This window comes from Oncorhynchus nerka, linkage group LG24 (assembly GCF_034236695.1).
Source record: "Oncorhynchus nerka isolate Pitt River linkage group LG24, Oner_Uvic_2.0, whole genome shotgun sequence".
NCBI classification, from domain to species: Eukaryota; Metazoa; Chordata; class Actinopteri; order Salmoniformes; family Salmonidae; genus Oncorhynchus; species Oncorhynchus nerka.
In genome coordinates this window covers 65,644,637-65,662,330 of record NC_088419.1, presented here as the reverse complement: position 1 = coordinate 65,662,330, position 17,694 = coordinate 65,644,637, and the positions used below count along the sequence as shown (strand labels likewise).

The 17,694-nt window shown below is 43.7% G+C and overlaps 1 protein-coding gene across 2 annotated transcripts in view; it reads right to left on the bottom strand.

The window, feature by feature from the left end:
- The window catches only part of xpr1a (xenotropic and polytropic retrovirus receptor 1a), a 115,470-nt gene that overhangs the window by 73,043 nt on the left and 24,733 nt on the right, over positions 1-17,694 (bottom strand). For both annotated transcript variants that reach the window (XM_029632762.2, XM_029632761.2), the window contains exon 2: positions 17,465-17,516. In XM_029632762.2, coding sequence (XP_029488622.1) covers positions 17,465-17,516 — 52 coding nt within the window. The remainder of the gene's footprint in view (positions 1-17,464; positions 17,517-17,694) is intronic.

Genomic DNA, 17,694 nt, shown 5'->3' with positions numbered 1-17,694 from the left:
TCCTCCTGACATAATGCAGTAAATTACTGTAGTAAATTAACATAGCAGAATACATTAGTGGTCGGTGGTCGGACAGTATGTGCACCTAAATCATAATTAGACATTCAGGATTCAGCACAGATCCAGAATTAAAAGGCTTTGCAGACATATCTAGTGATTCAACTATGAAATGGGAGAGACGTAAGTGAGTGTGTCAGAATTACTGGGGTATTAATGCAGATTGTATATAGAACAGAAACAGTAATGAGAAGAAGAGTAGGAGAAACAGAGATCAGATGGATACCTCTGCAGAACACTTAGCCTGTCACTCATTCTCAGGGCCACTCACACAATAAGGGGACGGCTGTATCCAGGCAACGTGTAGGACTACCGCGCTATTGCTGACTGTATCTCCCGGCCATCATCCAATCACACATAAATTCATACATCTGCTATTCCTCAAGGATCCATTGTGCTTGCCAGCCAGCTCTGTGTGTGTGTGTGTGTGTGTGTAAGTCACTCTATAGTGTGTCTGAATGTCTTCATTCAACTATCATTCCTCTAGTATTATTATGGCTGTCTAACTGGCTCCAGTCCACACCTGCTATTATGATTTATTTTTGTACACTCTGTACTTCACATGGAACTCAAAGCAGTTTTTGTTTTAGTTTGTACTCAACTGACTCAGCTGTATAAAAAGAAAGGAATTTGCACACTTATGTGCTCCCAACAATTTAATGTGTAAACCTAACCAATAATAATCAAATAAAAATGGTTGGGAGCATGTATAGAGTGTGCAACTTCCTTTCTTTCTTTTTCTACAGTTTACTCTTCGTTAGTCAGCACCTCTCCAAAAAATGTTGGGTGTGCGTCGGCTCATGATTTCTACTAGTTTGGACTCAACTGCCAACAGGTCTCAGGATGGAATAATAAAAATAAAAACATTTGCAGAAAAAAAGCCAGAACTACATGTGCAGAGAGAAATATCAAAATACACTACATGACCAAAAGTATGTAGACACCTGGTCGTCGAACCTCTCATTCCAAACGCATGGTCATTAATATGGAGTTGGTCTCCCTTTTCCTGCTATAACAGCTTCCACTCTTCTGGGAAGGCTTTCCACTAGATGTTGGAACATTGCTGCGGAGACTTGCTTCCATTCTGCCACAAGTGTGAGGACAGATGCTTGGAGACAAGAAGCAAGTATAGGGAGTGAACATTTAATTAATAAACAGAAACAAGACAGGACAACGTCTGGACATGAAAAACACAATGACAATAATACTGACACAGGGAACAAACTGAGGAGCAGACAGATATTGAGGGGCAATCAACAAAGTAATGGAGTCCAGGTGAATCAACTATTGCGCAGATGCGCGTAATGATGATGACAGGTATGCGTAATGATGGGCTGCCTGTTGCCCTCGAGCGCCAGAGAGGGGGAGCGGGAACAGGCGTGACAACAAGAGCATTAGTGAGGTCGGGCACTGATGTTGGGAGATTAGGTCTGGCTCGCAGTCAGCATTCCAATTCATCCCAAAGGTGTTTTATGGGGTTGAGGCCAGGGCTCTGTGCAAGCCAGTCAAGTTCTTCCACACCGATCTCCACAAACCATTTCTGTATGGACCTCACTTTGTGCAATTGTCATGCTGAACTATACATTCTGGCAGGTAGCATTCTCCGAGCATCTGCCAAACCCAGATTTTTCCATCAGACTGCCAGATAGTGAAGCATGATTCATCACTCCAGATAATGCATTTCCACTGCTCCAAAGTCCAATGGCGGCGAGCTTTACACCACTCCAGCTGACACTTGGCATTGCGCATGGTGATCTTAGACTTGTTTGCGACTGCTCGGCCATGGAAACCCATTTCATGAAGCTCCCGACAAACAGTTACTGTGCTGATGCTGTTTCCAGAGGCAGTTTGGAACTCGGTAGTGAGTGTTGCAACCGAGGAGAGATTATTTTTATGCGCTACGCACTTCAGCACTCGCCGGTCCCATTCTGTGAGCTTGTGTGGCCTACCACGTCGGCAGCTGAAATATTGTTGCTCCTAGACGTTTCCACTTCACAATAACAACACTTACAGTTGACCAGGGCAGCTCTAGCAGGGCAGAAATTTGACGAACTGACTTGTTGGAAAGGTGGCATCCTATGACGGTGCCACATTGAAAATCTCTGAGCTCTTCAGTAAGGCCATGCTACTGCCAATGTTTGGCTATGGAGAATGCATGGCTGTGTGCTCGATTTTATACACCTGTCAGCAAAGTGTGTGGCTGAAATAGCCGAATCCACTAATTTGAAGGTGTCCACATACTTTTGTATATAAAGTCTATATACAGTATTTACAGATACATGGTACAATATCACAATATTCTGTTTGGTGAAGAGTGTCAAAAGCAATCTGTGATATTATGGTTCAATGTTCTGGCACATGTTCCAATTATTACATTTCCAATCCCCCGGTCAGGCACACACTGTGAACAACAAACACAGGAAGGCAGGCAGCAGACACCTGGCAACACAGCACAGACTGTAGAGATAGAGGACAAGGCTGCAGGAACGGAGCTCACATCACACCCACACACACACACACACACACGCACGCACGCACGCACACAAACACACACGCACACAAACACACGGGCTGCCTACTCACTCAGTGACAGACACAAGTTTAGTCAAGGCAATCTGTTAGCATAACCGCCAGTGACAGGCCTTGTGATGTTCTCTTCGGAGTGTGTGTTTGATCCTTCAGGTAGAGGGGAATCAAAGCCCTCAGGGGGATCTCATCCTCTCATTCTCCTCTAACTGTTGCAGTGAAGTCACACAACAACATATGCATTAAAGCACAGAACACTAGAGCTTGTTTGTTTGTGATTCAGAACTATTAACAGCCAGTGGAAAATGCTCATAAAGCTGCAGAGTGGACAGTTAAAGGAAAATTCCACTCAAAAATGATATTTTGGTATTTGTTTAATTAGTCCATTGTTGATAGTCCCAAAATGTTTTGCATGTCAGCAATCATGTTATCAAGATGTATAACTTTCAAAACACAGAAATATAGACAGTATGATGCATCATCTGATGCAAAATGCTTCATACTGGCTGTATTTCTGAATTGTGACAGTAACACATCTTGAAAACTTGATCGCTGACATGCAAAACATTTTGTGACTACATCAACAAATCGACAAATGAAACAAATACCAAAAGATAGTTTTTAGGTGGAAATGTCCTTTAAGTTGTCAGGATCAGAGCAGTAGCTGAAGCATAGAGACGCTGCAGGGCTAAACTGTAGCTGTAAGTCTTTATGAGGAGATATGAGGATGCCATGCAACAGTGGGCTCATAAATGCTCAGATAAGTGTTGTGTCAATAGTCAAAGTTGGACCCATTAATCTTGAGGGAAGTCTTGGCTACTGTTAGGATGGGATATGTGGTGTAAGCACAGCTAGTGAGACTGGAGGATGCTGCTGGGTCCATTAACCTAATGTGACCGTGCCATTAACAGAGTGCACCGGGGTTAAGTTATCACATGTTTTATGGTCATGTTCTCAGAGATCTTAGAATACATCTATTCATTGCCATTACAGTACTGTACAATACTATTACAGCTCTTCTGTGTTTGAGACAGTGCTCTGGGAGAGTTAATAATCATATTGTTAGGTTGAGACATTATTATTGTCACCTATAGTGCATTTTCACATTTTGCAGGGCCTTTCAGTAGAAGTCTTGCCAATTAATTAATTGAGATGGGAACTTGTTCAGAGGTGCCTCAGTTAGCAGCAGGCTACAGTCAGTTAGTCAGTCAGTCAGTCAGCTAGTCAGTCAGTCAGCTAGTCAGTCAGTCAGCTAGTCAGTCAGTCAGTCAGCTAGTCAGTCAGTCAGTCAGCTTGTCAGTCAGTCGGCTAGTCAGTCAGTCAGTCAGTCAGCTTGTCAGTCAGTCAGCTAGTCAGTCAGTCAGCTAGTCAGTCAGTCAGCTAGTCAGTCCGTCAGTCAGCTTGTCAGTCCGTCAGTCAGCTTGTCAGTCAGTCAGCTAGTCCGTCAGTCAGTCAGCTTGTCAGTCAGTCAGCCAGTCAGTCAGCTCGTCAGTCAGTCAGTCAGCCAGTCAGTCAGCTCGTCAGTTAGTCAGTCAGCTAGTCCGTCAGTCAGTCAGCTTGTCAGTCAGTCAGCCAGTCAGTCAGCTCGTCAGTCAGTCAGTCAGTCAGCTAGTCAGCTAGTCGGTCAGTCAGCTAGTCGGTTAGTCAGTCAGCTAGTCGGTTAGTCAGTCAGTCAGTCAGCTATTCAGTCAGTCAGTCAGCTAGTCAGTCAGTCAGCTAGTCGGTCAGTCAACTAGTCCGTTAGTCAGTCAGCTAGTCGGTTAGTCAGTCAGCTAGTCGGTCAGTTAGCTAGTCGGTTAGTCAGTCAGCTCGTCAGTCAGTCAGCTAGTCAGTCAGTCAGTCAGTCAGTCAGTCAGTCAGCTAGTCCTCTCAGAATGCCAGATAGGTCTCCTTTCAGACCTGCCTGGCATTCTAACTGCTGCAGCCTGCAGCCTTTCGATAAGAACCACGCCGTAAAGCCTCTCTTTGATGACAATAATGAAGTGAATTGCGAACACACACGCACACCCTGCACTCTGTGTGAAACAGGCTGACAGTAGGAAGCTGTCCCATGACAGCCAATTAATAGGCATGAAACACCAAATATCTTCACTGACAGCAACAGCTAACTTTTGGATGGTTGGATTGTAACTATTAGTGAATTCTTATTGCAGTAAGACTTCAGCTATCAAGATAGATAACCGCCTACACACATCATCCCCCTCAGGTCAGACTCTAAGAAACAGGTTCTTATCACAACTCTATATACGTCTCTCACTGATGATGAAACTAGTCTACTATAGATGTACCTTCTCCACATGGCGTGCTAAATATCAAGGCAACAATTATCAATGTGAAATCTCTCTATATAGGACTCTGGATCGGATATGCAGCATCTGCAGCATCTGTCTAGGCTTACACTCTACACACAGACTCCTCCAAGGTTGTTACACACTTCTCTAGCACTCACCCCAATCAGAGCACTAACAACGCTAAAACCTTGGCTATGAATTACTTACTGCCAGATAGCAAATTTCTAAAAGTGACATGAAGGACATGCAGTAATGTTAACTGTGACTGTCTTGGACGTATTTCTTGGTGAGAGCTGATTCTGAGAGTTGCACTGGAAAGTTCATATGAACTTATTTAAAATCTTATTTTAGCTGCTCGCTCTAATCTCTGAGAGCTGTTGGTTCTCTATCTGGCCTGGTTAAACTGTGTCTGGACTATATACAGGAAATCAAGTCACCAGGGAGTCATGAAAAAATAACAACTCTGGAAATAATGGACCGTTGGAGAAAGTTCATCTACACTATTATGTCATGTTATTAGATTCCCCTGTGTGATAACAGGCTGTTTTCATTTTGGTATCACTTTCCAATGCAATGCTACACCCGATACCTGTTCAGAATGGTACCTATAAAACGGCTAATAAAGACGTTTTAACCTAAGTAATGAACTGCTTCACAGGATATGCATCATAGCAGGACATAGCGGGAGGGGAATGTGGAATCCAATACTTGAAATGATTCAATTAGCTGCTATTTCCTGATTCAATTCAATCAGGAGGTATTTCCCATGCCTCTTATAGTGACTCATGTTTCATCATGATCTGATCATTGTGAAGAATAAAGCATCATGGTTCACACAATACAAAGTACCTGAGATCCCAACAGATATCACAAATAACCAGAACATTTTCTATTTTAGGGAACTGTATAAATCCGAGGGGGAGGTTTCACTGTAAAGTCTACACACCTGTTGTCACCGCATGTGACAAATACAATTTGATTTCAAATGCAACCACCCCAAATTGCAAGTGATTTCATCCAACAGGCAAAGCATTTACTTAGGACAGTAATGTTCATGAGGCACTTGATCGATCTGGCTTCCCAGAAACATTTGAATCAAATCCATAGCCATGGGTGAGCATTTAGGCTAACAGTGGGAAGGCTCCTGGACAGGGGGGAGAGAGGAAGGCTGGTTTGGGAGCCGGAGGGTGTGTGTGTGTGGCACACTGTCAGTGGAGCGGCATGGGACAGGGGCCTGCTGTGTTCAAAGAGCTCGGCAAGGGCAGAGGGGCTTTGTCTCTAAGGAAAGAGAGCAGTACGCTCTATAATGTCATTAACCTAAACTCAGTCCAAATATACCGTAGAAAGCTTTAAACATAGAGAGAGAGAGAGAGACGTGAAGTGTGTGGGACAAAAACAAAGGAGAGATTATCCAGGTTGTCAGGGGGGTCAGCTAAAAATGGGTCAGTGTGGCTGACGCTGTTAATTGAAGCCTGATATGATCCTGTCCTTTAGAAAGCTCAAGCTCATTAGCTCGCTAATGCACTGTACGAGTCCTCCCTGTCAGGTAGAACTGCAGCCAGAATGGAAACAAAGGCTAGCCTTGATCTAAGGGGAAGTTATGCAAAGCAGACGCAAGCTGCTGCAGTAGCTAAATAACAGATCTGGAAATCAGTTAGGCTAGGCCTATGTCAATGTAAACACAATATATTTAACTTGTTGGGACATCACAAGTGTAGCACAAGGTCTTACATTTTTCTAGGCCATGAAAATCTGATCTATTTTCATGGCCTAGAAATGTTGTCAGCTATCAACAGCCAACGGAGTGTTTTTGGCCCCTTGAATGTGAAAAAAATTTCCAAATGATTTTGCTCACTAACTGAGTGCCATGGTTACCTTTGGCTGTGAGGTTTAGCTCTGTTCACCCCTCTTGGTTTCTCAGAAGAAACACTTATACAAACAGTCACGTATATTTGCACGTATATTTGGGGCAGCAGGGTAGCCTAGTGGTTAGAGTGTTGGACTCGTAACTGGGAGGTTGCAAGTTCAAATCCCCGAGCTGACAAGGTACAAATCTGTCGTTCGTAACACTTCATGAACAGTTAGGCCGTCATTGAAAATAAGAATTTGTTCTTAACTGACTTGCCTAGTTAAATAAAGGTAAAATAACTAGAAACACATCTCAAGTCTAACATGAAAATGAGCTCTTACTGCAGACTGCACTTTCATGCCAAGGGAACAATAGGTTTGTTATGCTCAATTTAACTGCATACTAATTGGGCATATGGAGCCTAATTATGAGATGTCGACTGTCAGGACAACATGCATTTTGCCTGGGGAGAGAAAAATCCATAGACAAATGGTCATTTCTAGAACCACAATAGAAGAGATTAAGGTAACAATAGGGCAGGGTATTTCCTGAAGTAACCACACAGCATATTAACACACTTGGGAGATGGTGGGCTGGTTTGTTTTGGTGGTGGTGGTGAAACAACGAGGGCGGATTGAGTAGACCCTATCAGAGTAAGTACATTAAGTCCCTTCTCCACCGGTGGCTTGGTGCTTTTCTCTCTCTGTGCTTCCTGGCGCCAGCCAGTCCCAGTCCCAGTCCCAGTCCCCGTCCGTCCCCAGGGCAGAGAGAGAGACGGAGGCTACATGGTACCACATGGTGTGAAAACTCTGACGCAGGATTAGACTCACTGTACAACGGTAATTGGTTATTATTAACACTCATCCCGAATATATTATCCACAAGCTGCGGATGACATGAAATATGCATATTTCCCGAGGCCACCATATGATAGCGACGGTTAAAATGAAGTGTTACGAAATAGAAACGCTCACATTCTTGACATAGAACTACTAGCTCAACGACAGACATTTGGGACGATTTTCCAACAGCTGCACAACAGAGGCACTAGAACCTGTAACAGTGTGTATAGTGGGCCTGCCAGAGTGCGTATGTTTGAGTGTTTGAGTGTGTGCGTGTGTGTGTGTGTGTGTGTGTATGTGGCAGTCCAGTGTTTTGAAGCCTAACGGAAGTCTCTAGGGCTAAGCAAGCTGGTCAAAGATTAATGAAAGAAATGCTGGTCCATCGCTCGAGTCTCCACAAAGAGATTATTATGAATATGTTAGGAAAAAGAGGATATATTAAAGGAACACTTTGTTGGTCATGTGAAGCCATATTTAAAGTAATTGCAGTTCTCCTGCTACACCAGATAAGTATCCAAAACGTGTTTCTTTGAAAATGACATAATAATATCCATTTCAGGATTATCCGCATTTGTCACAACAGTATTTATTTACTGCAAATGAATATATTAATCTCTATGTGGAATATTGTTGTATCACAAATGTTTTGCTTTCTACATAAATTATGATTTGTAGATTAAAGCACTGTAAACCATAAACACATACGATCCATTCCTCTAAATACAATGTATGTCTAACTTCACAATGGCTTTCTGTAACTGGGATAAATTACGAGATTTGTGAAGCGAGGCCATATTTCCAATCTAACACAGTGTTAATAATTCAATATTTAATATAAAACAAAACAAGTTGTCCGGACACTATATCATTGAATAATTGATTCACTATTATAATAATAAAAATCACATTATTGCCTTAATGGGTTGACCCCCTGCACTCAAATAAGATAGATATGGTCATATACAGTATCTATTCTCTGTGAAATTTTGTAATTTATGTAAAAACACTTATTTGCTCATCCTTGTAATGAGAGCATTTAACAGAGGAGAGAAGATGCCATCCCCAAGACTCTAGCTCACTGCTTTACTATCTTCCAATCACTGTCAATGTCACCAGTCTCTCCTCTGCCACTTTAGCCCACGGGCACAACTGAGCATGGGGAGCTCCAACTCGATGCAGGAACGGCCAACTTCTCTCTCTGTCTCTCCCTCTCTTTCTCTCCCTCTCACTCATACTGACCCCATGGGAAGGGACTCAATTTAAACCAACATGCCACTTGGATACATTCTGCAAAAAAAGATCCTATTTCCTACTGCCCACTCAAAATAGATCCATCTTTAACTGTCGAGTCAAATAGCGCAACTAGACCTGCAACTGTACGGGCCTAAAATGTATCTGTCAAAAGCAGTGGCACAAGCTTTACCATACCTATTCAGAGCATTTCAGAGATATTTTCTGTCTTCCTGTCATCACCTGCTCCCCTCTGGTGAGAATTACAATATAGATTAAAGAGTCAGTGGGAGAGACAGTGGAATCTAGAGGGAGGGAGGGGCCAACACAGACCTCCAGCAACAGCCACCAGACAGCAGGTTACCCAGGAGGATACCGGCAGCCAAACAGCTAACAGTCTCCAGCCATCTCTGCAGAGGGACAATGGCCAGAGTGGAGCACTGAAGGACACGGTCTCTCCTACACACTGCTAGCACGTGTGCACATACACGAACACAAACACACACTGGGACACAATGCTTCGTATTGTGTGTTTAGAAGTCAATAGTGGAAAAAACGTGATTAAGAATTGACATTTGAGAAATCGCTATGTGTGAGTTGAACATCGTTACACAATTAATCTAATTGTACTTCTAGATTAGGAACAGTTTCTCATTTCCCCAGCTCGGCAGCTTTGGAAGATACATTGTTAACCTGAAAGATTAGAAGAGCATGTAATGAATGCATTTGATTTGCATCAACACAAATAAAAAGACTTGAACATATGGTACTGCCGCCACCACCCAGGGTTCAGCCCCGCCCACTAGAGCCAACGCCTGGGTGTTTGTGCACTCTATATGTGTGAGAGTGTGTGAGAGAGGCGATAAACACACAGACTACAGACAAGGGCATAGTATGTCTCTATTTTTCTCAGACTGTAGTTGCTTTTTGCTCTTCACACGCATGCCATACTGTGCTGTCAGTGAATGTAGGCATCACAAACCAACCGGTTTCAATAGTTATATAGAATCTCAATCATTTAGTTATATACTCTTAATGGACATGGACTGAATACTACTCAATAATTCAATAGATTATTTTTTCAGAATACTTCTTGAAAAAAGAGGAATGCACACAGCTAAAACAAATCAATATGCCACAACCCATGCAAGATTGATCATGTCCATGAATGCAAGAAAAAGGTTAAGTTTGACATAACATGACTGATGGCAGCCATACACGCTACTGATTAGGCCTGTGCCCTGATTAAAGCTGCTTCAGTAACCTGGCTGTCACGGTGAACAGAACCAAGTCAACAGAGCAGAGACCATGTCTGAAAGCATTTTAATTCTGAATAAACTCTCGGACTCCTGAGACCTGAGCAAATAACAACACCCTCAACTCATTCTCATCTCAGTCAGTCTGTTGGCTATCAGACCATCCATATGATACCCAGATTAGTGCCAACACACAGCCCGCTGGCACATGTTGGTCTTCATAAGGACGTCCCCCTCCATGCTTCCTTTTTGTGAGCGAGATAGCGAGAAACCACTAATTACAGCCCTCGTCATACTGCTCAAATACCTTAAAAGAATAAGTGCCAGTTCTCCGGAAAGACCTTGACTCCTGCGAGCTCCAATAACCTCCTGTTCACCCCTCCCCCCACACCACCCCGCCCCACCCCACTTCCCCTCTCACCATTCATGCGATATCTAATTCACAGATGAATAATAGATGGAAAGACTTTCATCTATCAAGGTTTTTTCTGTTCTCTCGCAGTGTGCACTATAGCTGCAGAGATCATGCGGAGGGGAGCATGCATTGGAGATGAGCCATGGGACCCTCTAGTCTGGCTGCTGCTTTAAGTCCCTCTCTCTCGCTCTCTGGCCATCCCTCCATCTGATAAAGAAGGAGAGGGAGCAGCATCTCCCCAGTCTTCATCCAATTAGTCCCCTGCTTTTTCATGTTCATTACCCTGCTTCGATTAATCTATGACCTTGAGTTCCCTCTCAGCTCTTTATTGACCCTCCCATCTCCCTCTCTGGAGCATCAGCCAGAATGTTTACTATCCTAGTATACTACCCTCAACTCCTTGACATCTTTAACAATCTCCACTAGATAAATGCCCCCGGGCTTCTTCCTCCTCTCCTCCTACTGTAAAAGCGGGAACAAGCAAGGCCTTGTCTACCGATGCACATCCAGAAGACTGAGATACAGGTGGTAGCAGGCAGTTAGCGCTGCTGAGGAGGAATAAACCCACAAACACTGAGCAAATAGCATTTTCATCCAAATCGGAGCGGCAGCTTGTAAGACAGCCCATCAATAATGCAGGCTGGTGGGAGACCCTGGCTGCTAGGCTACTGGCCCACTGAATGTACAGGGCTGTGTCCTTGGGCTACTGGGGAGAACTCCTGCTCTAGAGCCACACAGGGGACTCTCCTATAGCTGGGCCCACTGTAATAACAGCTGCTGTACCTAGGCACACGTGAGTGGGATAACAATCACAAAAACAATACCACCACCAGGCTTCAAATAGCCAGCCATGTCCATCAGCAACCAACAGCAACAGACAAAATGGAGGCTGCCCATTACAGACAGCGGAGAGTTGCGAGTGGAAAGCATCATGAAAGGTGGAGGTATCTGTGGTATCTGGGAGTGTGATTGATGTTAGCGCATTCATCAAGTGGATAGCGTACATATCACATTAATATTCCTCCTCATATGAAATTCATTGGCGCTAAAAGGGGAATGGCAGCACTGAGGGTTTTACTACCGTGTTTATTTTCCTTCATTCATTCAATGAAGGTGGCTTTGAAGTGCAATATTAATGTGTCCAGTTGAGGTGTGAGAACAAAAGGCTGCAATATTGAGGATGATAGTGAATGAGTGAGTGAGTGAGTGAGTGAGTGTAGTGCTGTTCCGTGGTCTTTGATCAGAGAAAGGCAGGCAGGCTAATTGCTAGTACCTGGTCTCTCAGCAGGCATGTCCCCCTCTCCTCTCTGATAACAGCACCGCTCTACTCTGTCGACCTCCACCAACGCAGACCGGGGAGTCTGTCTGGGGCTGCAACCGTGATATACTCACACGTCACTATCTCACCAGTTTTACAACCAGCGAAAATCAAGAAAACTTCTAAAATTGTCTCCCTCCACGTCAGCTTCCGACATAATAATCTGATTGGCGGGCGCTTTGGTCTTTGTTGACTGAGTTGCCTGCTGGAGCCTAGCCGCTGGTATTGCACCTGAGGACTGAAGTCGAGTCACAATTGCTGTTCTGCTATTGTTGGAGACACACAGGAAAAACCTCCATCGCCATGGCGTGAAGAGAGGAGGGGTGAAAATGGCTGGCTGAAGCAACACATTGTATTCCATACAAAAACATATGCTAGCTGTGTAATCAAGGTATGAACTGTCTCATATTTCATTGCAATAACAGTGTAATCAGGCTGCACTGAGAGCTGGGTCAGAAACAGTGGTGAGAGGGCCTCTGGAGTGGTGCATCGGTCTAAGGCACTGCATAACAGTGCTAGCTGTGCCACTAGAGATCCTGGTTCGAGTCCAGGCTCTGTCGCAGCTGGGTGCGATTGGGAGACCCATGGGGCGGAGCACAATTGGCACAGCGTCGTCCGGGTTAGGGGAGGGTTTGGCCGGCAGGGATGCTCTTGTCCCATCGCGCACTAGCGACTCTTGTGGCGGGTCGGGCGCAATGCACGCTGACACGGTCTCCAGGTGTACGGTGTTTCCTCCGAACATATTGGTTAGGCTGGCTTCTGGGTTAAGTGGGCGTTGTGTCAAGATACAGTGCTGCTTGGCTGGGTTGTGTTTCGGAGGACGCACGGCTCTCAACCTTCACCTCTCCCGAGTCCGTACGGGGGTTGCAGCGATGGGACAAGACCGTAACTACCAATTGGATACCATGAAATTGGCGAGAAAAAGGTGTAATTTAAAAAATAATAATTTTTAAACACTGGTGAGAGCAAGGAAAGAGGGAGAAGGCTGCTCCTAAAACCATCATGGTTTATTATGGTGCTTTATCCTTCTCCAGTCAAACTGCAGCTGCTCCATACACTAATACCACAGAACAACACGGACACAGAGGTATTATGCATCAAACCTCAACAAGGAAGGTAAGGTACTCAGGGGAACACACAAAGACTCCCCTCATTCATTCAATCTGCAGTTTCATTATGCAATAAAAACACGAGGCTTTCAGTCCTCCAAGCTATGTATTATAGAGCAGCCTAGAGAGACTATAAAACATTTTACTGCCAGTTTGTGATACCCAAGACCTTGGCTAACTAACCCAATATATGTGTTGTCCGTGGGAAATCATATTTCTGGTGTCTTCCTGTGAGCAGTCAATAGCACAACACTTCGCCCACATTCCCCCTCCACCTCGGTCAAGCTGCTGGGAGGTGGGAGAGCCCCTCCTCATGTGAATCATCCTGGATCACCCCTGATGTAACACTGCCTATGACTATGCCACTATGGCATGTAACATTACTGAGAGATAGTTCCGGGGGCAGACTAATTCCTCCCATTGCTGTGTTTATCTGCAGTTATTGTTCTCAAATCTCATAATCGGCAGGCTAATTGAATTGGACATTATCTAATTCAATCTCACTGGAGGGAGAGAGAGGAGCAGGGGAGCCTGAACTCAAGCCAGCTGTTCCTCGGTGTGTTCTCCTGGTCTAAGCTGCAGTGAAAATGCTGTTTTAATTAAAACTAGGAAGCAAGAACAAAGGATCTCACAAGAGGTTAAACGCTATACGAGGTACTACAGCCACTCTGGTGCTGCATGTAACTAGAACAAGCTTTCTTAATTACTGAACATTACATTTACATTTCATTTACATTTAAGTCATTTAGCAGACGCTCTTATCCAGAGCGACTTACAAATTGGTGCGTTCACCTTAAGACATCCAGTGGAACAGCCACTTTACAATAGTGCATCTAAATCTTTTAAGGGGGGGGGGTGAGAAGGATTACTTTATCCTATCCTAGGTATTCCTGAAAGAGGAATTCATTCATCACAGTCAGGTAGGGAGCGCTGAACAAGGCATTTGTCAACATCAAAATATGACTTTCCTCATCAGTCTGGTATAAAAATCAACGCCAATGCAACAGGTTGTATTGTGTGGGCAATCTAGTATTGAGTCAAAGCTGAGGGATTATGTCTCTAGTAAAGTTTAAGATATTCATCTCCATCTAACATGTCTCTCGCATTCAAACCATCCAAAGAACGCTCTCAGCCTGACCACAGGAAAGCCTATGGTGTTGAAAACAATGGACACACACACACACACACACACTGTGCTCTACATCTGCCCCTGCTGCTGCTCATCAATGTCTTGGGGCACTTGTTGACAGACTCTTTGTGGAACTCGTGGAGCTGAACGTCATATCCCTTTAGGCTTCCATGTCTTATTCAGAGTGCTGATCATACACATAGGAGAAACCTTCTTCAGTCATTAAGGTAGGCTATGTATAAAACATAGCACAAATCTCAAATCCTGCGGGACTACAGCTGGCCACATCCTTGTTTGCTGGAGTAACATGCACTTCTGAAGTATTTGACAGAAGCCTGCAGTAAGAGAAGGCTCTGACAGAGGCTTTGAAGTCTTGTACTTCTCCATGTCGAATCTCTACTACAACTAGGCTATATCAGGTAGCGGGTCAGCTAGAGGGGGTGGTAATAACCCAGTAAACTGTCTCCCGGAGGCACTAGTACTCTCTCAGAATACCATATCTCACTCAGACACGGAAGGCCTCACTGCCGAGAGAAAAAAAAAACATCTCAGAAATCAGATTCAAGTCATTATTCTTTCGTTGAGGGGTGATTTAATAAAAATCTTTACTTTTTTAACTCAATCAGATTTGACACAGGGTTTGTGTGAGGAGGCTATGCTAAGCTTGTATTTCATGGGAAGCCTGTTAATCTTGTTCCTCATATGAAAAGTAAACAGTGACTGGTGCTACAATGCAGAGTCTCAATAACCTTCACTGTGTGCTCCTGTAGTTATTTGGTCCCCCATGTATTCCTCCTATCCATCTGTGTTTCCATCCATTTACCCTTCACTGGAATTTAAAGGAGGGGTAGGATTGTCCCAGAGATGGAGGAGTGAGTGAGGGACCTGTGTATGGCAGCTCTGACAGAGGACAGACAGAACAGGATTCATCAGCCATGTTGGGTATAAGAACAACCTTGACACCCTCGGGAGAATGGTGTTTAAAGGAAAGACAGCTCACATACGTTAATGCCAAACTAGACACACAGACAACTCTTTCATTTAGGCTTCACATGGCATCGTTGGCTGAAATATGATGGTGAAAGTTTGGCAATGTGATTAATGGTCTGTCAACGGCAGCTCACTAGGCTGTTTTCCTCTCATCATGAAGCAACTACAGACCTCTGTACTAGAGACTATAAACAGTCTGACAGTGAGGTATTTGTCAGCTCATTCCAAGCTTCATGAGTGGTGAGTCAGTCTTCTTTTGGAGTCATGTGGCAAAAACCCACCACCCCTTCAATTTCTCAACCTCCAACTCTGGACACAGTGAGGGTGGGTTCCAGCCAGCTGACCATTGAGGACACTCAGTTCTGCTTCTGTTTCCTGTGCTTGTTCCAGCCCTGTTCAGGTCTTTATTCTGCTGAATCAATCTCCAACCCTATCAGCCGCACCTGCCAACTTCCTCTCTTTCCCATTCCCCCGGAACAGTGGTTTTGGAAACAACAAGGTCAGTGGATACTTTAGACACACCACTCTCACACCAGACACACCACTCTCAAGTTTTTCTTTATTTGTACTATTTTCTACATTGTAGAATAATAGTTATGACATCAAAACTGTGAAATAACACATATGGAATCATGTTGTATGCAAAAAAAGTATATACAATATTTTAGATTCTTCAAAGTAGCCACCCTTTGCCTTGATGACAGTTTTGCACACTCTTGGTATTCTCTCAACCAGCTTTACCTGGAATGCTTTTCCAACGGTCTTGAAGGAGTTCCCACATATGCTGAGCACTTGTTGGCTGATTTTCCTTCACACTTGGGTCCAACTCATCCCAAACCATCTCAATTGGGTTGAGGTCGGGTGATTGTTGAGGCCAGGTCATCTGATGCAGCACTTCATCACTCTCCTTCTTGGTCAGATTTCCACTGATCTAATGTCCATTGCTTGTGTTTCTTGGACCAAGCAAGTCTCTTCTTATTATTGGTGTCCTTTAAAAGTGGTTTCTTTGCAGCAATTTGACCATAAAGACTTGTTTCACCCAGTCTCCTCTGAACAGGTGATGTTTAGAGTCATCTGTTACTTGAGATGTGTCTGAGAAGCAATTATTTGGACTGCAATTTCTGAGGCTGGTAACACTGAATAACGTATCCTCTGCAGCAGAGGTAACTCTGGGTCTTCCTTTTCTGTGGCGGTCTTCATGAGAGCCAGTTTCATCATAGCTCTTGATGGTTTCTGCGAATGCACTTGAAGAAAGTTCAAAATTCTTGACATTTTCCATATTTACTGACCTTCAGGTCTTAAAGTAACGATGAACTGTAATTTCTCTTTGCTTATTTAAGCGGTTCTTTCCATAATATGCACTTGGTATTTTACCAAATAGGGCTATCTTCTGTATACTACCTCTACCTTGTCACAACACAACTGATTGGCTCAAACGTGTTAAGAAGGAAAGAAATTCCACAAATTAACTTAACAAGGCACAGCTGTTAGTTGAAATACATTCCAGGTGACTACCTCATGAAGCTGGTTGAGAGAATACCAAGAGTGCAAAGCTGTCATCAAGGCCAAGGGTGGTTGCTTTGAAGAATCTCAAATATAAATTATATTTTGATTTGGTTACTACGTGATTCCATATGTTCTTTCAGTTTTAATGTCTTCACTATTATTATACGATGTAGAAAATAGTAAACATAAAGAAAAACCCTGGAATATTGGAATAAAGAAAAACCCTGGAATGAGAAGATGTGTCCAAAATTTTGACTGGTACTGTAAGTAGGCTATGCATTGTGGAAATGTGAAATTATGTCATGTAAACAAATACCAGAACGGCAACTCAGGCATTAATCAAAATACTGGCATTGGATGTTGAGTATGTATCATGCAACCATTGTGAAATGCAGAGATGTATTTTGAGGACTTTTATGCAGGGCCGGACTACCACATTTGGGGGCCCCGGGGCATCGACCTCCAGTGGTGAAAAAATGTGAAACGTTATAATGCTAATCTACACACGAGGCTATGAGAAAATATTTCAGTTTTAAAGCCATTTTTCTGCAATTCTACACTTTTTTCCATGGTCAAAGAGAAGCATTTGCTATTTTGTAGCACATCTCATGCTATGGTTCAAAATATGCCATTTAAAAGCCCATTTCCTTCTATTCTACACATTTTGCTATGAGGGTGAGATCATTTTTCAGTTTTAAACTAATTTTCAAAAAATTCTAGACATTTTGGTATCATATACTATCTGGGGGGGCCCTCGACCTCCATATCTGCACAGCGATGGGGTGGTCACTGCACCCAGCACAAAGCGGCTGCTCTGTCGGGTGAGGGGTAGCTGGATGATCACTGCAATTTCCTCTATTTGTTGCAGGGCCTGTTTTTTCGGGGTGTCCGAGCGGGTGCAGTACAGGGAGAGTTCATTCTGTCCGTGGACCAGGACTTTCCTTACCTTCTATGGATGGGGCCTGGTCCTGGGCCGCATACAGCATATCCTTGAAAGCCTGGTAAAGGAAAAAACAGAGGGATAATCAATATTCAGTTTCTTAACGACCGTACAACCAATGACAGTTGACGTTTAATCAAATCAATTAACACTTTTTCATATGAGCAAATAATTACAATGATCACTGATGGTAACATAATGAACAACATACTATTGATTGACACATTCAAGTAATC